The sequence below is a fragment of the Trichomycterus rosablanca genome, chromosome 12 (genome assembly GCF_030014385.1).
Source record: "Trichomycterus rosablanca isolate fTriRos1 chromosome 12, fTriRos1.hap1, whole genome shotgun sequence".
In the NCBI taxonomy this organism is placed as follows: Eukaryota; Metazoa; Chordata; class Actinopteri; order Siluriformes; family Trichomycteridae; genus Trichomycterus; species Trichomycterus rosablanca.
In genome coordinates, this window is record NC_085999.1 from 29,955,441 (window position 1) to 29,980,777 (window position 25,337).

Below are 25,337 nucleotides of genomic sequence, written 5' to 3' on the forward strand. Positions count from 1 at the left end.
GGTCCTGGGAGAGTCCTGACCATTGAAGAACAGCATGAAAGGGAGATAACAAAGCATGCAGAGAAATAGATGGACTACAGTCAGTAATTGTAGAACTACAAAGTGCTTCTATATGATACGTGGAGCTGATAAAATGGACAATGTGTGTAGAAACAAGGAGGTGGTTTTCATGTTATGGCTGATCAGTGTATATTAGTAATTTTACTGAATATTTCGGGTATAAATTAAACATAAACAAAATCAAATCTTATTTCAAATAGAATTTTAATTTTAAGTGTTGACATGAGCTCTACATCAAAGTAATGGAATAAATGAAGCATTTTCAAGCAGGCTTGGCTTAACCTTTCACTTCTAGTTAAGCTTTCCATTATTTATGGGCACTAGGTTTTAAAAGCATCTATAAATTGTTCACACCACCTTGTAACAAACATCACTGGCATAAAACATACAAGGCTTTACCAAAGACGCACTTTTATAGTTTGGCAGCAGACCATGACGCTGTTTCTAATATTACAAACCTTAAAAACACATTTTCAAACACGAGTCCAAGTCTAGGAAACCTAGAAACCAACATTAACAGCCCCTGTCCAAACCTGACTTTTCCCCTAGTACGTTTCCAGAGTTTTTCACACACAATACATTTATAGATGAACCACAATATTCTTGTGCCATTATGCTACTGCAAAGCAGCATGCCAAGAGAATGCTCATCTCATTAACTTCCACATCTGTGTGAGGACAAATCTCTGTTATAAACCTCAAGACCTGCTGTAGGTCCCGACTGACTACATGACCTCCTTACACATCAGCTATTAAACATTGTTTGCTGATAAATTTTATGCATTAAAGCAGTTTTATACATTGATAAACAAGCCCACCACCAGGAACAGTTTGAACCACGGTCCAAACATGAATATTTTCCAGCATGTTATAAAACAGAAACTTTCAATACAATCCTTATGACTCTGCACTCATTTATAGCATCAAATAAGCAAAATAAATAAATTATACAAACTGTGACAACTCAGAAACATAAAAAAAACTTCCAATTTTTTCCCTAGAATTCCATATGCTTCATGACATACAGAGTTTTACACACATCTGTAAAAGCTTAATTCCAGGCTTTAGTTTCAAAGCAGTCATCAACTAAAACAATGTTTTGTCATCGATGGTCATACAAAACCACCCAATTCTTCATTTTACTTTACACATGTGCACCAGATGCCCCACTATATCTATGACCCTGACCTCCTCCGACAGTTATTCATCAGATGCTCGGCTCAGCACTCATTCCTGTCTTTGATCAATTCAAGATAAGATTTGCAGGATTACACATGCTCTCCTCTGAAGTTGCACTCCTTTAATAGGATATTTGAATGCACAGAACTAAAAAGACAAAACTTGTTTAGTTTTATAGGTACATCTACAATTCAGTTCTAAAAAAGTTGGGACAGTCAATAAACCATGAATAAAACAGACAGCAATAACATGTATTTAATAAATTTGTTGCAGATTCATCCAGGAGGTCACAGAAGACTCCAGACAAACGTCTAAAGCACTGCAGGCCTCACTTGCCTCAGTAAAGGTCAATGTACACAATTCCATGACATGTAAAACTGTGGACAAAAATGGCATCCACTGAAGAGCTGCAAGGCGCAATCCACTGCTGACATTTTGCACTTACCAAAACACATCAGGATAAGATCATGTTCAGCAAACTGAGTCAAAAATGTAACTTTCTGGAAGACATGGGTTCTTTTACATCAGGAATTAAACAAACACTGCATTCCACCATAAGAACATCAGACCTGCAAACATGCACGTAGTAGTCTAATTGTCTGGAGTAGCTTTACTTCCACTTTACTAGTCATAACTGATGGAACCATAAATTTTACTCTCTATCAGAAACTTCTGAAGGAGAAAGTCCGCCCTTCAGTTTAGGACCTAAATCAGGACCTAAGCGCAGTCAGGTTGTGCAGTAGGGCAATGATGTCTATCTCTAAATGGCTCAAAACAAACTTAAGGGTTTGGAGTGGCTGAATCAGAATCTTGACTTGAATCCTACTGAGATGCTTAATTTGCAGTTTATGCTAGAATGGTTACTGTGATTACTGCCAAAGGTGGCACAACTACTTATTACAAATAGGTGTCAATTACTTTTTACATGGGTGATACAGGTATTAATTAAATCTTTATCTTTAATAAAGGGAACTGTTTAAAAGTTGCATTGTGTGTTTGTGTTGTTTTTATCTAATAATAAAATTAATTGAAAGGTGTGAAACATTTAAATGTGATGAATAGAGGAAATTGTGAAAATGGCAAGTGTTTAAGTCAATGCAAAAATCTTCCTAACTCAGGATACATTTATTTTCTCCATCCTTTGCAATGCCTTAGTTTATGTTTAAAATACAATTTTACTGGTAAACACCTCTTCCATCACACACAGATCTTAATTTTGCATGGTGAAAGCAGTGCAATGTCAGCCAACTACAAACGCTTTTTAATACCCTCTGTCAGAATGATCTTAGACAGATGGAAAAAAACAGAAAGATCAACTGACAACCAGATGTTTGATGACTGTAGAGCACTCCGAGATCTCATCCAGCTGACTTGCCTCAGGCAGATGTGGAATACAGCTGAACAAGATATTAACCAGTTACTGGTTGATCACTGGTTAACCTTTGTTTCATGTGCTTGTTACTGGGAAAAATCATTTAAAATCAGAAGATAAGATATAAACCTTGCTTATCTAAGATACTGACAATGCAGTAGTGTGTATGCCTATGCTAATATGACTCATATTTCACGAATATTTAGCAAATTTTTGCAAAGCATAATCTCCAAATTTCCTTACAACAAATTTTACCAGTGATGGGAAATAGAAAATCTACAGGGATCAGATCACAATTTTAATACTTTACAGCTGTCTCAGACCATTAACGTTTTTGACTGCATACAGAGATACAGAATGCGGTCATTCACGGAAAGAGTCATTTGATGAAGCTTGTATGCAGCTAAACAACATGTATAAGGAAAAACAACATGTATAAGGAAAAACAACATTGCTAAATTTTCATGCTGGACAACAATAACCTGCCTTTTCTGCTTGTAAATAATGGCATGTTACCGATGTACAGGAACATCTGTTTGAAAAAAGGTAACCTTGCTGCTGTAAATGGGTAAAATTCTGTAATTTGCCTGCTTTAAAGATTTAGTTGCATGTTGGTCTGAGTTACATTCATAAACAGGAACCAGTTCTCTGAAATAGCCCAGGCTAACTGGGGCGAAAGGGTTTGGGGGGTGGGCTTTATCAGTTCTCAAGGAAAGCCACGTAGTCAGTGAGTCTGGCCAGCTGTTGCTCATTTGGAACCAAAGAGACAGGAGGCGGATCTGGAAGGAAAGCACAAGAGAAAACAAACAGATAGAAGCATGACAGGAAATTTTAAGTTTCATCCATATTCCATAACTTTCAGCACTGTATAGAAACATAGAACCACCCCCCTTCAGCACAGCCCAGCATATATGATGAATTAAAAACAGATTTTATTTTCAAACCAGTGAACATTAAAAAAAAAAACAGGGCTGGTGGAAAACGTGTGTAGTTTTTACGGGGTTTATGAAAAAATCTCTACAGAATAAGCTTGTTCTTTCTACAGGATAAATATGACTCAAACGTACAGGCCTAAAACAAAATGAAAGACTGCCCCCACCTGGTTTCTGTGGCATTATCATCCGGGTGTTGGGATCCGCCTGCCATCCGTGACTAATAACTCCTGTGAGAAAATAAAATAAAATAAGGATACAACCCACCTGTTTTCTTACTCATATTAACAAAGAGTTGAATAGTGTGTGCATGCTGTTAATAATTAAGGAAAGCTAATGGTTTAGCTTTAGACGGTAAATTCAAAAAGCTAATAAACAGACACCACACAAAATATGGATACAATTAAGCAAAAGGAACGAGCAGGAAACCAGCAGGAGAGAAGATGTGAAAAACAAATGAAAATATGACACGCATAAATCCAAAAATCTGGTCCCACTTTGTTTTAGCATATTCTGCTCTTTAAACTAGAGAAACTAGCTTAATAACAATGAGACAAATATGGTATTAGGCATCAGAGCTAACAAAAATGCAACCTACATTTACTTTGACTTTTATTTTATTGCAGACAGTAAGGACCCAGAATATTTTATGTTTTGTCTGCTTAACTTCTTTTCATTGGTTAAAATACTAACAACCGTTCCTGCATTTCATGCCTGCAACACATTTAAAAAACTTGGGATGGGAAAGCATTTACCACTTTGTAATGCTGCCATTGTTTCTCACAACACTTAAAACGCATTATCACAGAGAGGATACCACGCAATAAAGTGTTTCAGATGTTATTTTGTTCCACTCTTTCTGCAAACACATCTTAAAGCATGCAACAGTACAGGGTTGTCATTTTCCACATATTCTCTAGTGAGGACAGGTCAGGACTGCAGGCAGCCCAGTTCAGTACCTGTAATCTCTTCTCCTGCAACCATGCCTTTTTAATGCGTGAAGCATGTGGATTTGCATAGGACAAATGCATCGACTTTTCTCTAAAAGAAGTTGCCTTAAAGACAGCGCATGTTGCTCTAAGATCTCAATGTACTTTTCTGCATTAACGCTGCCATTTACAGGATTGTAAATTACCCTTGTTAAGGGAACCGACACAACCCCATACCATGACAAACCATTGCTTTTGGATTTGTTGCTGATAACAATCAGGACGGTTTTTCGATCGGGAGAACACAATGTCTATTTCATCCAAAAAAATGTAAAATACTGATTTGTCTGACCACAATACAAATTTCCACTGTGTGCCGGTCCAACCTAGATGTCTCAGAGTCCAAAGAACTTGACGCAGCTTTAGGACATTGTTAACATTAGGCTACTTTTTTGCACAGTAAAGTGGCACTTGCAAATGTAACTCTATCAAGCACTACATTAGAAAGGTTTGACAAAGAAATCCCTTGCCCATCAGCTGTAGAGGAAGTAATATACAAAACCCTTCCAATTTGTCTTTGGGAACATTGTTTTTAAACATCTCAACAATTTTCCTCACACATTTGTTGACAAACTAGAGATCATCTGGCCATCTTTGCTTCTCAACGTCTCTCGTCTTTTGTGGATACAAAATTGCAAAATTGCACCCTGACCAAATTTTTTTGGAGTGTGTTGCAGGCCTTAAATGCAGGAATTGATGTATATTAACAAATAAAGTGAAATTGACCAAAAACAATGAAATAAGTTTTTACTGTCTGCAATGAAATGTAAGAAATGTAAATGTAAACTGTCCCAATATTTTCTGATCTGGGGTTGTAAGAACACTGGATATTCTGAGCAATACATCTACTTTATCAATACTGTCTTACCCTTAACAGCCTCTTCCACTGAATATCCAACAAAGGAGGCAAAGTCTTCTGCACTGATTGAAGTGTATGCCTGGGCCACAAGACCATAAGCCCTCCTGCGGGTAGATTCTAGTGTGAGAGAAAAAAATAGCCTTATTATTCCAACATACTATGCCAGATAATCTACATATCAAAAATTTTCCTGCAGGGCTATCGTTTGAACCATATTCATAAACACATGCCATCACTTCAGTAAATGCTGACATACAAGAGCACAGTTCTTCTGTCTTTTGTATTTGATATTTAAACAAACCTGTGGCTTAATGTCCATTTAAAACATTTTACAACACACATGTAGCTAATGCAAAGACATCCAAAAATGTGTCATGGCAGATCTTAAAAAAACCCTTAAAAGTAAAGATTCGGAAATAGAATTTACTCTATTTAAAATATTATACAGTAAAAAAGTTGTATTTATTCATTTTATCAAACAAAGAATTTAACAAACTAAATAAAAAAATCCTGTTTTTTTATTTCATTTTTCTATTTTATTGACTTCAGAACAAAATCATTCATCTGATTTACATTCTTCTTGTGCACCATTTCCTGTTTTTCTTTTCTATGATGAAAGAAGTGAATGAAATTCATTTGGTGCTGAAAGCATGAAGCAAAAATACAATAAAAACAAGCAAAAAAATAAAGGATCAAAAATCTAAAACAGATCTAGCTCATTCAAAAACAGTTTTGAGTTAAATTGAAAATGTCATTTACACATCTACACAGAACTGCATTAAATGCTTTCAACTGTTGAGGAGAAATCTGGTAAAATGATCATATTATTATTATATTATTATTATTATTATATATTAGTATTATATAAAAGTAATTAATAATAATAAAATAATAACAATTAATCACTTGTAATCCTATTTAAAATTCTATATTATGAAAAATGAATCAGGACAATTTTTTCAGTTCAGTAGTGCTTGTTAAGACAGCAGGACTCATTGAGTAAGTTTATTAAGAGTCACGTCATGACAGTAATGATAAATGAAAAATGTATATGTGAAACCTATACAGATAATCAAAAAATAAATAAAATTACAAACAAAAAGAAACGAATAAAACATATAACCAACAAGTATTTACATTTGTTAGGATTCTTGTAATTTTGCACTTTTATTGTTAAATTAGGATATTTAGTTATTTCTTTTTGTTTACACATTAATTGCAAGGAACAGGACAGACTTGTCATTTAATACAGAGCATGTTCAAGATTGCACTGTTAAGGCTTGGGTGATCAGAGTTCAAAGTGAAAATCCAAAATAAGAACTAACAGAATAATAGCTGGTATATAAGGTACATACAGTATAAATCATCAGTATTAAATATTAAAAAATAATGTTTAAATCTTATCAGGCTGCACATGGAGCATGAAGAAATAAGGGGGCTGTACATCAAACCACACTGTATACTATACATTGTGCTCAAATAGCATTATTAGAGTAGAAGACGGGAACTGACTCACTGGGTGGCTGAAATGGAAATTAGACAGTGAGTCGAATTAAACAGAGTAGCAAACATGAGTCGATAGTTATCTAGTTAGTCACCACTCCCCTTTTAGCCTGCAGCATGAGCTGCTGAGGAAAGCAGTAGAGAATGAAGGGTCAGGTCACAAAAATAGGAGCTCTGTCCATGTGCTGTACACTGACATACAATCCCAAGGCCTCTGACATATCTCAGTCTGCTGTATCTTAAAATAGATAGTGCCTTTCAGAAGCAAAGAGAGTTGGAAAAAACATGCTTTTAAAAACATGAATAGTAAAATGGCAAGCAGCTTTTCTTAAAACCTCATATTTCTAGCAAAGTTTAGGAATTAATAAACAGAACAAAAATCTAACTTTATTTCAGTGTATTTATTTACTCACATTATTTATTCACATTCAAGTAGTTGAGTAAAGGCTACATGTTCAGTATTTAATTAGACAAGCAGACAATTCTAATGCAACACTTACAATACAAAAGTATAAAAAATGGCACCAAGTCCTCTTCATATCATGTTGCTTGCAGCATGTGTTGATAGTATCTATTAACAAAAATTGTTTTGTCTAGGACTGCCGAGAAAATTCCAAAACATTTATAATGGGACATTATTTTGGTAACATTTTAATAAATGTCAGCATTTAAAAAATATGTTTACACTGACGTGCGCTCTTGATAATCTGTTTATTTTCCTCTGCAATCACACAAACACAGAGCAACACACACTGACAAACATGTGGGGGGACATAACATAACCAAAACATGAGGCTAAAAATAGTTGTTTTGTCTGGATACGGCTGTAATCAAATCAAATAAGGTGCTGGTTAAGTTCTTATTCTGTTCTCTATTTACAATAATGATATACATGAGTCAATGTATTGTCAATCTGCTTGTAAGAACTACTAGCCAATTGTAGCACAGAAAATAGATTTTTCAAAACCTAACAGAGGGAAAGGGGATTTAAAATGAAAATTGGGAGGGGAAATAAAATGAAATTTTTGACAGCCCTTTTCCACCCAGTTTCTTTCAGTCTTCTTCATCGTGATCATTTTCTGCTCCAAAGTCCATCTTGGAAAACAACGCCTCTAGGTGGTCTGTTGAAACAGAAAAATGGTCCATTCTCTCAAAACCAGGCTCAGGTCTTTCCTCAGCCAGGGAACTCTTGGCGACCTCCTTTGTCTGTGCGATAAGACCCTTGGAGGTCTGTAGGAACTCTGCAGCGCTGCTTTGCTCGAGGACACGAACAGCTGTATCAGTGAGCTCTGTGCCTGCCTGTAGACGGTCTCCGTAACGCCTGGCTAGCCTTCTCAAGGCAGCCACCTTCTCATCCTGCTCCTTGCTAATAAGCTCCATAAGGACATTCTTCCGGTCCTCCAGTGCAGCATACAGAGAGTCAAAGCACTCGCCAAGCTTTTGCTTGGCATGCTGGGCATTATCCTGAACAGCTTTGCAGGTGTCATCCATTTGGTTTAGAAGAGTTTGAAGTCCCCCATTGCCTGCAACCAGCACATCTATGGCGTTGCTCAACTCTGCCTTCTGAGCCTGATAAACACTGGCAAGGGGGGAAACCTCACAGTCCTTGTGCTGACCGAACACTTTACACATGGAGCAAGTAGGAACCTGATGATTCATGCAGTAGATGTTGATCTTTTCATCTTTGTGTTCCTCACACATTAGTCCAGTAGAGACTTTTGGTTTTACAGGAGCTGTTGGGGTTCCACCACCTCCACCTTCTTGCTGCTGTTTGTAGATGTCAATAATGTTCTCTACTAAAAGATTCCTTTGAAGTCCATGTACACCATGGCGATCAAGAACAACCTCGAAACGACATGTGGGACATCTAAAGACACCGCCTGAAAATCTGTAAGGGTTTCGTGAGTCGTAAAGATCGCTGGCGCATCCACGGCACAGGTTATGCTGGCACGGAAGGATCACCACAGGCTTGGTGAACATATCTAAACAGATTGGACAACTAAGTTGCTTTTCCAAACTCTCCATGGAGCTAGGTGACCCCAAGGAGCTGTTCCTCTGGATGTCCATTGCTGCGTCTGCTTTGGAAAAGTATGGTGTCTATTGCTGTCTTCAGTAACTGTGGTAATTATGGAAACATGGGGCAAGCATGTACTCTCAGGCAGTTCAGCTGAGGGAACAGTGGCCATGGGTTTATCACCAACCACTAGCAGCTTGCGATAGTTAAACCACACCAACCAATCAGAGAATACATTTGTTTCAATTCTTGTTTAGGAAAAGCACCACCTCCAAACCCCCTGACAGCTTTTACATCATGCCATGCTAAGAATCCAAGACACGCCTTTTTACCCTTTACATATGTCTCATGATCTATTTGAGCCGTGATAAACAAGGTCCTGTGAGATATGTTGGGCAAGAGACACAAATTTGTCATAAGTCAATTAAAAAAAAAAAATTTCATATTCACTTTTATTAGTTGTCCACAATCTATTAAAGACCTTTATTGCACAATATAGAAAAATGCCAAAAATACTGTGAGGCTGTATTTAGCGACACCAATTTGTAACAGGTGTAATAAATCAAGCATTTAAAGGAATTTTTTTGTCTTTCAACTTTGCAATAACAGTTTAGGAAAGGCCCTTTCCTGTTCCAGCATGAATGTGATCCCTGTGCACAAAGCAAGGTCTATAAGTACAGGAAGAAACTTGTTTTAAAGAATCTACAGCCCTGACCTTAGCACCACTAAAAACTTTGGAATGAACTGGAACATCAGTTCAAGCTTTATTGAACAAAATTAGTGCCCAGCAATACAAATGCTCTTTTGACTGAATGGGCACTGACATATTTCAAAGTCCTTTAAAAAGCCTTTTCAAAAGAATGGCTGTTGATCACATAGAGGTTTTAAAATCTTGTGTTTTTTAAATGAAATGTCCAAAAAGCACATTGTCTGGTTTCCAAATAATTTGGACATATAATGTAAGTTAATCCAGCTGTTACTCAAAATGAACTAAGAACAGAATTGGTGGTACAAAGTTAGTCTACAACTAAAAATCAGTTCATGACACAAAACTGTAGTTCCAAGGTTAGACTCTGAACTGTTATTAAAATCAAAAACTACAATCACAGCACCCTCTAGTGTAGGAAAGGGTTATATTTAAAAAGGCTTCACGTGTCTACATTTAGAGGTAAGCAAGACAAAAAGTAGGACATAAAGAATATCTATGCATTTGAACTTTAGTGCTGGTAAAAACTTTAGAGACAAAAACAAATAAATAAATAAACAAAAATAAGACAAACAATTGTTAGACCAAATCAAACCTAACCCTCACCCAAAGCCAAGATAACCAAACTAAAGCTCTCTTGTTTTGGACACACAGAGAGGAACCAGTTCATTAGAAAAGACAATTATGCCCGTAAAATCTAAAAGTGAAACATGAAAAGGTCAACCAGCAACAAGATGAATGAAGAGAATTAAAAAATAATAATAAACGAGCTAATAAGAAGCCTAAAGACCCATAGAGGATGAGGATGAAACTCTATCCATATGGTCACCATGAGTAGGAATAATCAATTCTTTATGGTTTCTTTAATGCATCATCATTTAATGGGTCCACATTTGGACGCACACTGGGCATGGGCTATGCCAGTTGGTGGGTTTTGACCACCTCTTTTATTTTCCAGTTACCCTTTTTACAACGTGCTCACATTTCAAGCTTAAAGTCATGGAACTTTAGGACAAGGCAAGTTTATTTAAACAGCACAGTAACCATACAGTTATTCATTCAAAGTGTTTTACAAATGAAAAGAATGGAGAATTGATTTTAACTAAAAAAAACATAAATGCTTCAGTTTGATGAATATATTCAACAATCCCTATAAACCAACAGTACTCATGTTATTACCAATTTCTTGCCAGAACAAAAACAGTTCTTGTCAACATGAGAACCTATATATTGTGGGGGTAGGTGTAGGATTTTTTCTAGAGTGCAGCCTTAATGCCATTTTACCCGCGAGTAAATGATGCAACAGATGGTATATACAAAACAAGGCAACTTATGAAAGTATGCACATAACAGACTACTTTTGCTCTAATATTGTGCAGTTAGAACACAATTCTCCTCCCAGCATTAACATTGAGGTTTTTAAAAATCCCAACAACACTGCTGCCCTGCTACACTCATACCAGAACACCACACACTGCCATGCTATTTTCATGTTCATGTCAATGCATGTTTTATTTGTACACAGTAAAACAGCTGAAACAATGCATTATTTTTAATGCTTTACATTAGGGGAATTTAACAATTTACACATCAACCCATGTACCAGGCTTTGTTTGTATATGTAATAAAAGTACCTCTTAGAGATTCCATAACGGGAAGAATCGGCTCAGACCACTGGTAAGAAGCAATTGCACTGTAGACGCCTGGAAAATCTCGTTGCCAGATATGCTGTCCTACAGTCCAGAGTGCTCCGAGTTCCAGGTTTGCCTGTGAAAAATTTTAAAAGATTTTAAACTATTTACTTCTCTGCAGGCACTATTTGTGCATTACACATTATTGAATTAAACATAACTGGAGCAATACACTGGGACATATTTAAGCAGAATAACATTTTATCTGCTAAGATATTTAATCTGGATGTATTAATAAGACAACCCAAAACATAAAGCCAAAACAAAAAAATGTTTAAGAAGGCAATGATGCCTGAGACCTGACAAGCACTCCCAGCCAACAAGCCTGCAGGTGATTCGCAAACATTTTTAAAGGCAGAAGAGATTGGTTACATCTTCTTGATCTTTGTGCTCATTACTCACAGTTAATACGAGCAACACTGACATTAAATACGTCCTCATCTTGGGAGGAAAAACGACAACAATTTGAGCAACTACCATTATGTGTTAGAACCCATCATTAAAGAACGCAAAAATTTTTCATAACGCTAGAAATAAAGTGTTTATAATCTCATTCGGATGATTGTGAGGATTACCGTTTTAATTGCTTGTGGAATCCGCTTCCACAAATACCTGGCATTGTTCCTGCAGGAGAACAGAAATAATATATATTATAGTTCTATAGGCAGTGCAAACTGTATATTAAGTCAATACTTTAAACCCTCTGACCACTGAGTTTTTTTATGAATGTTTAACACTTGGAAAGATACATTTCCTTATATAAATCCTATTTAAACACATTTTTTAATCATTAAAACCCAATTAACAAAAACACCAATGGGTTTAGGTGCCCCAACAAAAAAATTTGTGTATTGACCATATCTTTGCAAATGCAAAAGTTTTGGAACATGTATACTTTAGGTGGAACTATTAAAAGAGCAAAGAGTTAATACTCACATGTCATTGTGTAACAGATATAGGGACAGTAACTGGGAATAGACTTGGGGAGTTGCAATTCCACCTGGAGCCTGCAACAGTAAAAAGCAGTTTAGCAACTTTGTGCAATGAGAGAAAAAGGAAAAAAAGAATTGATGTGCCCAAATTCCAAATAAAACACACTAACATTCGGTTGATTGGAATTTAACATCAGAATTAACAGAAAATTATTTTGATTTGCTGGCAGGTGTGTACTAATACTATGTAACATGACAATTTTGACCAAAAGTCCCTACACAAAGGCTATGAGTAATTGCTATAACTCGTACATTTAATATATTCCTGACTGTGAAATGTATTCTGAATATAAAAACGTGCTTTAAAACATGATTTCTTTGTGTACAAAATAAAATTCAGAGGTGACAACAATAGTTATTATTAACAGTGAATTATTAATATGATTTATTTATTTATTTATTAGGATTTTAATGTATGTTTTCCACATTTTGGTTACATTAATGACAGAACCGGTAGTTACTCTTCACACAAGATTCATCAGTTCACAAGTTTTGAAAGTTAAACACAGTCATGGACAATTTTGTATCTCCAATTAACCTGACTGCATGTCTTTGGACTGTGGGAGGAAACCGGAGCTCCCGGAGGAAACCCTCACAGACACAGGAAGAACATGCAAACTCCACAAAGAAAGACCCGGACCGCCCCACCTGGGGATCGAACCCAGGACCTTCTTGCTGTGAGGCAACAGTGCTACCAAATACCCAAATATATAGAACAACAAAAACAGTTTTTTATTTTAAAGACATCCATGACTGGTTACAAAACATTCAGTAAAGTTTCAAAAATATATAAATCTATTCTTGAGGCGAATGATGGCTGCTTAATGTTTATATTAATTATATTGCTTGTGGTTTCTTCTCGTGAGACCATTACAATTCCAGTTTAATAATGAATTGACAGTCAGAATGTCACGTTTATGTAAAATAATACCCACACAGCCGTTTTCACTTCTAGCTAACAGATGTAGCAACGACTATCCAGCTGTTGTTCGCGTCCCGTGTTTACAAACTAAATCGTTTTACTTTATTTTACTTGCAGCTCTAGTGATAATACATGAATCCAGTCGCCTCAGACTTGTTAGCCAGTTAGCTGAACCGTTTCACTGAAGACTAGCTCAGTGCTGGTTAGCTAACACACAGTGTTACTTCCCGGTTTACCTCTAACTCCTGCGTTTCACACTGCTCCAGAAGTTTCTCGTAATTGTCCCCTGGCATGACCGCCACTGGCATAATTGATGAATTTCAAGGCTAAACTGTTGTGTCAAGACGTCTATGCTACACGCTAACGCTGCTAGTCCTTCTTCATTGCTTTGCCATCCACAGAGGTGCACAAACACTGACGCCTAGTGATCGTGAGGCGAAGCTTGAATGAAGCCCTCAGCAATGTGTTGAGAAATGGATTATTCTAGAACAGTGGTTCTCAACCTTTATCCTCTGGCTTTATATTAACAAATTAAATAAAGTTGATCACTCAGAAGATAAAATATCTTGAGTTCATACTGTCTGCAATGAAATACAAGTTGAAGTAAATATAAGAACTATGTTTTTATTTGTATTTTCCATACTGTCCCAACTTTTTTTTTATTTGGGGCTGTAATTTGGATAATGAAACATAACCTCATTCAGAGGCCGGCAACAGGCCATTTAATATTGCACCCTGTATTGTACTGTGCAGAGAGTTTTGTATATTATACCATAATATGCACTCTGTAAACTACTTTAAGGATTTGATGATGAACCCCACACTTATTTAAAAAGATTCTGGGACCCCCTTGACACAGGTTATGATATTACTCTTACACTTTCAGTGAGTTTTGCGGTATTGTGTTCTTGCTCATGGAAAATTCGATGAATCCATGATGAAGGTAAATATCTTGATATTTTCTGATTTTAGTTGATGTAGTGGGTTTACGTCTGGTGAACTGGTGGTGGGAGTTTTGCACTTTTGAGGTGGGCGAATCAAATATGTGTCCATTTTCTATAGGTATAAGTTTTTAAAATAGATTGATCAATCACAAGAGATCTCCCAAATGCCAATAGCTTATTGATCTTCCTGTTCCTTAATAAAATACAACGGGACCCCCTCTAGGTTCCCTGTACACTGTGCTACAAGTATTATTATCCCAACAAACACACAACCACCATACAACATTGTATTTAGGTTGTGAATTGATTGGCCCCAGCTTAACCAATAAGTGTATTTTGACAACCTTTACTGCATTACCAATAATTTTGTGTTAACCTGTCTGGAGCATTTAGTGCATTTTTTATTTCATTTCATTATCAGGTTTAAATTATCACTGCTTTATCCTGCTCAGGGTTGAAGACGTCTACGATTGTCCTGGTCACCCACAAAGATTATGTTGCTGGACCTTAGAAGGGTCTATGTATTAACAAAACAACTTTCTGTTTTTTATTGTGGAGCATTCAAGGCTAAAGATGTGGGTTCTATAAACAGTGTGCAAAACTGGAGGAGCATATGAATACGAGGAGTGTCATCACTGGACCACACTTAGGGTTGATTTGTGAACCACTGCACAAGGCATTTGTGGAATCTCTGGAATTTGGAAGGGTGTTGCAATTGGTAGAGTCTTTGATGACAGTGACTTACATATTTTAAAATTCCTGCTGTGTTTGTTAATCCAAGCAGACAATCAATAACATCTAAAAATGGGGATTAATAGGTAATATTTGTGCAAATTACTAATTTTCTGTCAAATGAACAGCTGTCAGACAGAAAAAAGTCACATTCTGTACGAGGCACAGGTCATTCTTAAGAGAACCCTGTAAAAAGGTCGCAATCGTTTAATGTAATGGAAAGTGTGTCACTGGTCAGTTAACATCAGTGGTGCCAAAACAATAAAATGCAACTTTAAATTATTAAAGTTGGCAGCAACAAAAAATATATATGGCAACTTATTAGGTGGTAAAAATGGATCTTGTGATCTGCAAAAACTCTTGTGTAGTCTAAACCATATCAGTGATATTTTAAGACATCAGACCAGCTGACCAGCCTGCTCTATTCTTAGCTGCATTGCTATAAAGTTATAAACATCCACAGTGTTAAAATCATTTTAGTCTTATCATTAATCACAAAATATGGAATGTTAAGGTTACTTTGAAGTACAGCTGTAAAGTAATGACTTCAATTAAGGTAGATTACTCACTTGAATCAGAATTTGTACAGACACTTAAAGGTGCCCTGAAAAAGAAAGACTTCAGACGGGTGGAGAGCCTTCTCAAACATCAGATCAAAGATAACCCAGATATTATTATTGAGCTGTCTAATGATGACTGGATAAAAGACCCTGAAGTCCAGCTTCCACCAGCTGTGTTGGTGGGTGAGTCCTAAAACCACACAAGGCTGCTAAATTACACACAGAAATTTAAGTTTTATTTATTTTTTTTATTTTAAATAAAATGTACAGATAGTCACGTTAGCTGAGGCATATAATCAGGAAAGATAGTTATGAACTTTTATGTTTGTAAAGGTTGCCCTGAGGCCAAGTACAACCCCTAAGTACAAACTCTGATACCAGAGAACTTGTCGCTTCTGGACATGGTTAACTTCTTTTTTGCACAGTAAAGTTTTAAGGGGCATTTGTGAATGTAACTCGGTATTGTATTGTTTGAATCATAGGTGTTCAGCTGTGCCCTTTACGCAATGAAATTACTCTAGGTTTCTTCAATCGTTTAATGATATTATGCACTGTAGAGGGAGAAATATGCAAATCCCTTCCAATCTTTCTTTGAGGTACATTGTTTTTAAACATTTCAATCATTTTCTCATGCATTTGTTGACAACCTAGAGATCCTCTGGCCATCGTCGCTCATCAAAGATTCAGCCTTTCCTGGATGCTGCTTTTGTACCAAACCATGATTACAATCACCTGTTGACATCAAGTGTTTGAAATCACATCATTATTTAGTTTTTTTACCTCATTACTAGCCCTAATTTTTTTGGAATGTGTTGCAGGCCTGAAATGCAGGAATGGAGGTATATTAACAAATGAAATGAAGTTGACCAAACAAAACATTAAATATCTTGGGTTCAAACTGTTTGCAATCAAATAAAAGTCAAAGTAAATGTAAGGAACACTGTATTTTTATTTTATTTGCATTTTCCATACTGTCCCAACTTGTACTATAACTGACAGGTGTTTCTGTTATGTATTGACTAAATATACATTTAGGAAGCATATTATTTAAACAGTAGATTGACCAATTAATTAATTCATGCTTGTTTCAAATAACCCAAGGATTGCCCGATTTCTGCTAGTGTGCTGCATTCACAGTCCAGACTTTGTTGCACTGTTTCCAGAAGCTTAAAAGCACGATGATTCAAAAGATGTTGTTACACCTTACTGTTATGCAACTGCACCATAAGCATTCTGCACTAATTGCACACAACATTACTTTGGAGTCTTCATTACAGCACAATGCTGAAATGCAGGTAGAACATGAAATTAATGAGAATGCTGCTGCCGTGCACTGGTTTAATTATTCAACATCTGCCTCCAAAGTACTGCCGTGTGCAATTAGTCATAACTGTAAGTTGCTTTGGATAAAAGCGTCTACTAAATGCCGAAAATGTAAATGAAAATGTAAATAACAGTAAGATATAACAACATCTTTTGAATCATAGTGCTTTTAAGCTTCTGTAAACAAAGTCTGGACTGTGGATGTAGCACACTGGCAGAAATCTGGCAAACTTTGTGTCCAGCAGCCACAAAGTTCATAGTGTTGTTGGTAACACTGCTGCCACACAGTTACTTCTTGTTTGGATTATTTATTTTAGTCCCCCTGTACGTGCGTGCATACATGCATGCATGCATTCGTGGGTGTGCAGAACACGCACATGCACATGTGTTCATTTGAATTGTGCTCCTTCACATTTTTAGACTCAGCTGGCAGTAATCTCAAAGAGTCTATATAATGCACATTGGTCCATATAATTGGATGTTTTGATTTAATGCAACTTCAAGAATGAAATTAGTTAGTCTGTATAGTAGCAACAAGAGGTTCACAATGTGAAGGCATTTACTGGTGAACAAAACTTATTATGTAGGAGAGTTATTAAGATATTTAGCTTTCACAGTAACTGGAACTTTTTAGCAACATAGAAATAAAAATAAAACATTACCTTTCACTTATGACTGGAATGTAATGTTGACTATTTAAAGGCTGCATATGACAATGTGACACTCCAGATTCCTGGGCAGCTGTCTGGCCAATCTGACTGGAGGAAGATTTGGTCCCATTGCTATTTTATTTATCTTTGTTACTATTTCCAGAACAATGGCCAGGGGTGATATCAGCACCAATGCACTCTATTTAACCTTACATATGACATGTTTACAACTCTTTCCACTGCTGCAGTGTGGGGTAAACAATGGGGATTTATTTGGATTTAATGGAATGATTTAACCCTCCTACCATCATGTCATGTGTGCTAAATATACACGATGTTGGACAACAATGTGAATATAAATAGTCGTTAAACAGGCAAGTAATAGTCCAGACAAAAGGGTCGAGAGTGCTCTCTTGCAGCGATGCTGTCACAAGATGAAGAGAAGTACATTAAGAGTCATCTACCTGCATGTGCATGCCTTACAGACACAAAATGGTCTGCTTTAGACAACAAAAAAGCTAAAAGTAAAGAGGACAAAGGGAGCAGCAAGAAGCCTGGGATTGACTTTCTTTGTCCTCCTGCCCTGGTCGACATGCTTAGTAATCACTGGAGGGACATGCAGGATGGGTTCTGTGACCCTGAAGAGCTAAATAAAATTCTAGTGTTTCAAAGTGATGAGCTGAGGTGGACTGCGCAGAAACGTGGTAAGTTTGACCATGATGAAGGTTAGGTGATACTATGTGCTGGAAAACTATGAACTGCACTGATAGTACTTGTAAGTTATACAATGAAATGCACTGGACATGTAATTGTGCATGTACATTTTGTGTGTGTTATGCAGAATTAAGTAATGACCAAATGACTAATAAAGCCTATCTACTGTATATAACTTAAAGCTACATTCTTCATATTTTTGAGGTTTTCGAAAATATTTCAGATTAGTTTACATAAAGAGTACCTTAATTACTAATAAAACATTGTATAGACATAAAATGTCTTTAAAAAAATAATAGCTCTGGTGGCGCAGAGGTAAAACACACTAACACACCAGAGCTAACATCTCAAACTTACGAGTTAGAATCTCAATTTTGCTACCAACAGTCTGGGCACCTATACGGACAATGATTGGTTAATTGGCGGGTGGGATTGCTGCAGGAGATCCTTCATAACTGTTGCAATTATGACCTGAATTGTATCTCTGTGCACGATACAGAACTTCATATTAACCCGCCTTGTGAAGGTGAAAAAAAGCAATTGGCTACTGCACACGTGTCAGAGGGGTGTGTGTTAGTCATGGCTGTCTTCAGAGAGGAGTGGAGGTCAGCAGCAGTAATGTGATAGGATAATTTGATATGACTAGATTGGGAAGAAAATTGGTAAACAAAATAAATATTACATTTATTAAATATTAAATAAATGAATCAGTCATAAAATGTTTTGACCAGAAATAATGTTTTTCTTCTGACTGTCATTGTGCTGGTTATAAAACCCCCATTAGATAGACAATCAGATAATGAAAGGTGTAGGAGGATGTAAGACCCCACACTTGGGGAGACTAAGTCCGTGTACCTTTGGTAATTCGTTTTTCACTTTAAATCCCAAAGTTGAAAAACAAGAAAACGGGTCGTTTTTTGTTTTTCGTTTCAAAAACCAATATTGAAAAACGGGAAAACGGGGCGTTATTCGTGTTTCGTTTTAAGATCAAAAATCAAATAACAAATAAGCAGAAATTGAAAAACGGCTCGTATTTTAATTTTCCAAAATCAACATTTTTTATCAGTTCAACCAGAAATAAAAGAGCGAGCGCGTGCACGTGCTGAGGTGCGTGTACACGCTTCATATAAAGTGTAAATCAGGTACAAGTGTTGAGAAGACGGAGCACAAAGTCATAATAACATTACACCGCGTCCCCTGTTCTGACTTTTGTGTCTGCTGTACTTTTTCCTGCCTTTGTTATTCACACAAGAACTATTTATCCTATTACTATTATTATTACCGTATAGGACTCAGTTCTGTAATACAGGCATAACTAATCGTACATGTCACATAGTGGTGGTAAATTCGGTTCATTTTATGGACTCGGGTTAGTCTGAGTCACTCAGTTATGTGATTCGGTTCACTTGAGTCACTTGTACTGACATCTTGATTGGGATTGATTTACTGCATGAAAATGCATCCAGATCTCACTTGTCTTCCATGCACTCACAGCCAGGGCCGATCAGAGGACTCATAGGATCCGGGTTAATTGAGATCTCGGACTCGTGATTCCTGATTCAGTACGAAGATTCGAATCCTTAACCGAGGCGATTCAATTATTCTTGTTCTCGGCCAATAAACATCCAAAAATTAATAAAATTGCACGAACTAACTCTGCAGTAAACAAGGAGCAACAACAATCAAATATATTTCAAAAAGTAATTTGGTAAATAATAAGCAGAACGCTGATTAAAAAGAAGCATTAGATGTTGTAATAGTTTCACCGTGACATGTACGATTAGTTCTTATTGCAGAATCGAGTTCTATACGGTAATATAACAGGGGACGCGGTGTAACGTTATTATGACTATTTGCTCCGTCTTCTCAACCCTTGTACCTGATTTACACTTTATATGAAGCGTGTACACGCACCTCAGCACGTGCACGCGCTCGCACTTTTATTTCTGGTTGAACTGATGAAAAATGTTGATTTTGGAAAATTAAAATACGACCCGTTTTTCAATTTCTGCTTATTTGTTATTTGATTTTTGATCTTAAAACAAAAAACGAATAACGCCCCGTTTTCTTGTTTTTCAACTTTGGGATTTGAGATGAAAAACGAATTACCAAAGGTACACGGACCGTACACGGACCAGACTGCATGTGTGAGGAAGGTATCCATAAGATTTACTGAGAAGGGGAAGGTTGGATGGGGTTACTCCTGATTGCTGCAGTCAAAATGCAAATTATGATCTCTGGTCAAAGAGCCAGAAGTCAACGATTACATAGAGCACAGAGCAAATCTTGACCAATTGTGTCTGTTGAGCACCCAACCAGAAACTCTTGGCCAGCAAAGCCAAGGTGATTTCCAATTGACCAATTGTGTCTGTTGAGCACCCAACCAGAGACTCTGGTCAACATTCATAGATTGACATCTGGTACACTGTACATATTTTGCACATCTACGCACAGTTCACACACACTCGTTATATATTTTGCAATTTATACTGTAGTTTTACATACTTCTCTGACTGACTGTATTGTTTCTTCCCATGTAAATATCTTATAATGTACAATACTGCTCTTTTATCTCTTTTTTTGGACAGTGTCACTAAATTTCATTGTTAGTATAATGATAATAAAGCTTTTATCTGTCTTTTTGCAGTAGGAAGTGTTCTGAGAGTCTGCAGTTTTGCACATCTTGCACACTAATGACAACCAAATTTCCCTCTTTTACAGGGCTCTGGTCCCTAGAATACAAGCAGGAGCTGACGAGCCCACTGTGCATAGCTGCAGCTCAAGGTTTTACTGAATGCCTACTCTACCTGCTTGAGCATGGAGCTAAACCCAATCTAAATGCAGGAGGCAAGGCAGCGCTTCATGAAGCATGTGTAAACTGCAATACTGAGTGTGTTGAGCTTCTTTTAGAACTTGGGGCAGATCCCAATCAGATGACAGAAGACGGACTGGCACCATTACACATCTGCAGCTCACATCAGTCATTTCGGTATGAGTATGGTTTTTTCTCCTATCTTATTTCCATTTAGTGGATAATTTAGTGTTACCTTGCTAGGGTTTAACATGTTCTGTTGACTACTTGGCAAAATATGTCCCTAATCTGCTAGCTCAGCAGTGCTGAGACCAGAGTTTGAGTCTTGGCAGTGTCACCAGCTTGGATGGGCGCTAAACAGACAAAGTTGACTGTGTATGAGAGGGAAATACCAGATGGTGAATCATCTTGCCACTGCAACAATTACTTTTACTGTCTGGTTCAGGCACTGGCACTGGTGGCAAAGCAAGACCTAAAGCATAGTGAGGTCCTCCACAAGTGTTAAAGCTTTCTGTAAGAATTGACCTTTGTGCAGCTGGCAGATGACACCTCAAGTACACAATGGAGTTATAGTATATCTAATCCAAGTTCATCAAAGAGGAATATTGCAGTGGAGTTTTGCATGCACTCCCTATTTCTGATTAACACTTTCCAAAAATCTCATGCTACCCTAACCTGCCTATGGGTAGAAGTATGTTGGTTGTACCTTGTCAGAAAAATACAGATCTGAATCTAATGTTAAAGCCATAAACTGTTACCAACCATGATCCTACAAATATAACATCATTAATTTTTTTTCTTGAAACAGCTGTGCTAAAGCCCTGGTCCGTCATGGCGCCAAGGTAGATAATCCTAGCGAAGAGGAAGGAGAGACTCCTTTACATATTGCAGCAAGGCATGGCCTGCCACAACATGCCCAATTCTTTCTACGTTATGGGGCAAATGTCAACAATACCAACAACTTGGGTGAAACACCATTAGGGGTTGCATGTTTGGAAGCCCAAGAAAAGATAGGAGAAGGTCAGCATGATGGACACCTTCAAATTTGCCGTCTTCTTTTGACTTATGGAGCCAATGTGAATTTGGCCGACAATGAACGGCGTACACCTTTGCACAAGGCTGCCCGTAATGTGCAAATCAGCCTGGTGAATCTCCTTTTGGAATATGGAGCAGACATCAATGCTATTGATTACAATGGTTGCTCACCACTGTCAAATGTGCTGCAAAACGCTCTACTCCGTCAGGACTGGATACCACACATTGTTGTTAAAACACTTTTAAACCACGGTTCAATTAAAGTATGGCCACAGGCACTGCTTAAGGTTGGTAACTCCTGACTGAGATGGTTTGTACATTTTTATACCTAATAAAGCTCAATGTTTTCAATTATTTAACTTGGCTACTTCCATTTTTAGTGTTTCTTAGTTATTCCTAAATGTTTTTGCTCATAACTTATTGTTCTTTGTTTTTAAGGTATTAACGGCCTGTGCAGCAGCACCTAAAACTGTGGAGATACTATTCAACTCCTACACACTTGTTCCTGTAACAGCCAGATGGGCTGAAGCAATACCTGATGATATTTTACAAGTAGGTAGATAAAAAAATGTTAGATATGCATAATATCATAAATATTAATATGCAAATAACAATCACTTATGTGAATTTCTGTAGCTTCACAGGCCTTTTTATGAATCTCTTTTTGCACTGGAATACAAACCTCGCGGCTTACAGCATCTGTGTAGATCAGCAATACGGAAACATTTTGGAAAATACTGCTACTTAGCTGTCCCCCAGCTGCCTGTTCCAAAACTTCTTCAAGAATACCTTCTTTTGGAACCTGAAGGCTACATCAGCTAGAACATTAAAAGTTAAAAAGCAAGTTTAAGAAAAGTCATGTTAATAACTTTCTTGATCTAAAATTGCATGTTTATGAATAAACTGGTTTAAAATGGTTTAGCATTGACTGTATTAAACCCTAATTACATTTTTCTAAAGCTTGCTATACATCTGCACATCTATGCTTTGGTTTACCGTTTTTCAGTATGTACATAATTATGTATAGTTTATACTAACAAATTTTTTATTGTTTCATGGTGTATATTTGGTGTCACAATAATTTGTATGCATGTCTGTTAATTTGTTGCTATATGTATAAGCATAAAATGATGCTGTTTCCATGTGTTTTGAATTAAGAATGTTATTTTGAATGTTTTTGAATGTAAGAATTGCAAATTCTGTTTCCATGAACTTTTTCTTCTAGGTGGTTTAATTTAACTGCTTTAGTTAATTCAATGTGTCAGTAAAGCATAAAAACTAGGAAGTGTTGATAAACTACAGCAGTTTTAAATTCTATTAGTTTTTTAAAAGACAGTGAGACCACAAATTAGGCCACAATAATGATAATGTTTCTATAAATTTTCTCAAATGTCAGTTACATTTAAATTTTCTAGCACAATATATTATAGCATTTCAATTTTACATTTTAAATAAATGTTTTGTGATTAGTATTTTGTGTTCTGTAGTCTTAATTTAGTTTCATTTGATGTAATTACATGTTTTTATAAAAAATTGTGTTTATTTGGAACCTGTCTCATTTAACTGCATTATTTATGACCTTGCACTAGCATACAAAAAAACAATAAAATAACCTGATGCTGGATGCCAGATATGGATGTCAAATAACTGTACATGCAAGGGCCGCTCAGGTGCATGCTGCCCACGTGTCGCAGGGGGCGTGGGTTAGCTTCGTTCTCCTCAATCAGAGCAGGGATCGGCATTGGTGGAGAGGAAGCATGATGCAATCGGGCAATTGGATGCGCTACAAGGGAGAAAAAGGGGAGAAAATGCATAAACAAAATTTTAAAAATAATAATAAAAAAATAACTGTACAAGCAGTAAAAAGTTATTTAAAGTTTTTTTTTTTAATCAGAAAAATCCTGTCCTAGCATGTGCTAATCCGGTCAGTTATTGTGTGGGGATGTATCATATGACATACACTGGGACAAAATGCAGTATATTTTAGCAATGTATGCATTATGCAGTACATAACATGAGAGTATGTAGTATATTGGGGTATGTGGTATGCAATATATATTGTGCCAATATGGTGGCCAGTGATAGCTCAGTGGTTAAGGTACTGGACTAGTAAACAGAAGGTTGCCGGTTCAAGCCCCGCCACCACCAAGTTGCCACTGTTGGGTCCCTGAGCAAGGCCCTTAACCCTCAATTGCTCATTGTGTAAGTCGCTTTGGATAAAAGCGTCTGCTAAATGCTGTAAATGTAAATGTATGCAGTATATAATAGGATGGAGTGTGTAGTTTATACTAGAGTAGTTGTTTGTTGTATGTATTGGTTTGTACTGTGCGGTAGAGGTGGGCGGATCGATCCAAATATCGATAATATCGATACCAACGCTGGTATTGATATTGAGCAATACTCGTGTAAAAAGATCGATACTCAAGCTTTTTTTCTCTCCCGCACGCACTGACTGCTGCGCACGCGGATTCATCAAAGTCTCTCTGTCTGTAAGAGTACCCCCCCCTCCCCCTCCCCCCTCTCCCCCTCCCCCCTCTCGTCTTTTGATGTTGCACCGTCACGTGGCTCAGCGGCGCCAGACAAACAGCCATGCAGGTAGGCTCAGCCTGGCCCGCCCACTCAGCGCTCTCCTCAGAAAAAACAGAATAAGTTTGAAACTGTTTACAGTATTTGTTGTGGTGTGTTAATTTTGTTGTATTGTGGTTTGTCAGCCCTCTACCTCAGGAGATTTTGTTTTAAGTTGTGTTGAGTGATATTTTTTTACACTCTGTTTATTTAAGAAAAAACAGAATTGCACTGAAAGGAAGAAAATTCCTTATTTTTTATTGTTTTTCCTAAGAACAATTCTATTTGAAAAAAGAAACAAAGAAAGAAAGAACTAGAAAAGATGTCTAGTGAGGGGAGAATTTTTATTTTATTTTTGTATTGTGGTTTCTCCTTTTCTACCTCAAAAAAGATTTATTTTCCTAAAGTTAAGGCAAACTTTGTTTTGTTACTGTTCTATTGTTTCTAAACAAAAATGTTGATTGTGATAATAAAGTATTTTGTTGTCACGTACAATGTTTGGCGAAATTCTATCCTAGGTCTTTTGGATCCTTTGGATCTATGAAGCTTAAATATTAAAAAGTATCGGTATCGGTATCGATATCGGTGATACTGGCCCTGCATTTACTTGGTATCGGATCAATACCAAAATTCCCGGTATCGCCCACCTCTACTGTGCGGTATACACTGGTCCACTTCGTCGTATCCAACACACAGCGCACGGGATTTGCACGGGAAGATTGGCGCGCGCCCTCTACCGTCCGTCACAACCAGTGCGCGTGCGTAGATGTGCGCTTTTACGTGC

At 37.0% G+C, this 25,337-nt stretch overlaps 3 protein-coding genes across 4 annotated transcripts; 1 reads left to right on the forward strand and 2 right to left on the reverse strand.

The window, feature by feature from the left end:
• Positions 1–2,473: 2,473 nt before the first annotated feature.
• cops8 (COP9 signalosome subunit 8) lies at positions 2,474–13,686 on the reverse strand. 2 transcript variants are annotated; one of them, XM_063005593.1, is made up of 7 exons: positions 13,455–13,686; positions 12,241–12,311; positions 11,880–11,928; positions 11,248–11,380; positions 5,400–5,507; positions 3,710–3,772; positions 2,474–3,389 (listed from the first exon to the last, which is right to left on the reverse strand). In XM_063005593.1, the coding sequence occupies exons 1-7, from the start codon at positions 13,524–13,526 to the stop codon at positions 3,310–3,312; spliced, it is 576 nt and encodes a 191-aa protein (XP_062861663.1). In that variant the 5' UTR covers positions 13,527–13,686; the 3' UTR covers positions 2,474–3,309. The 2 variants fall into 2 exon arrangements, with proteins under 2 accessions (XP_062861663.1, XP_062861664.1); XM_063005594.1 differs by lacking the exon at positions 13,455–13,686 and adding an exon at positions 13,232–13,354.
• On the reverse strand, positions 7,299–9,040 carry trim63b (tripartite motif containing 63b). The gene has a single exon (XM_063005906.1). The coding sequence runs from the start codon at positions 8,958–8,960 to the stop codon at positions 7,947–7,949; it is 1,014 nt and encodes a 337-aa protein (XP_062861976.1). The 5' UTR covers positions 8,961–9,040; the 3' UTR covers positions 7,299–7,946.
• A 4,162-nt stretch (positions 13,687–17,848) lies between the features above and the next one.
• On the forward strand, positions 17,849–22,810 carry asb18 (ankyrin repeat and SOCS box containing 18). The gene is made up of 5 exons (XM_063006511.1): positions 17,849–18,131; positions 20,863–21,130; positions 21,762–22,275; positions 22,427–22,540; positions 22,625–22,810. Exons 1-5 carry the CDS (start codon positions 17,849–17,851, stop codon positions 22,808–22,810), a joined length of 1,365 nt encoding a protein of 454 aa, XP_062862581.1.
• Positions 22,811–25,337: the final 2,527 nt, after the last annotated feature.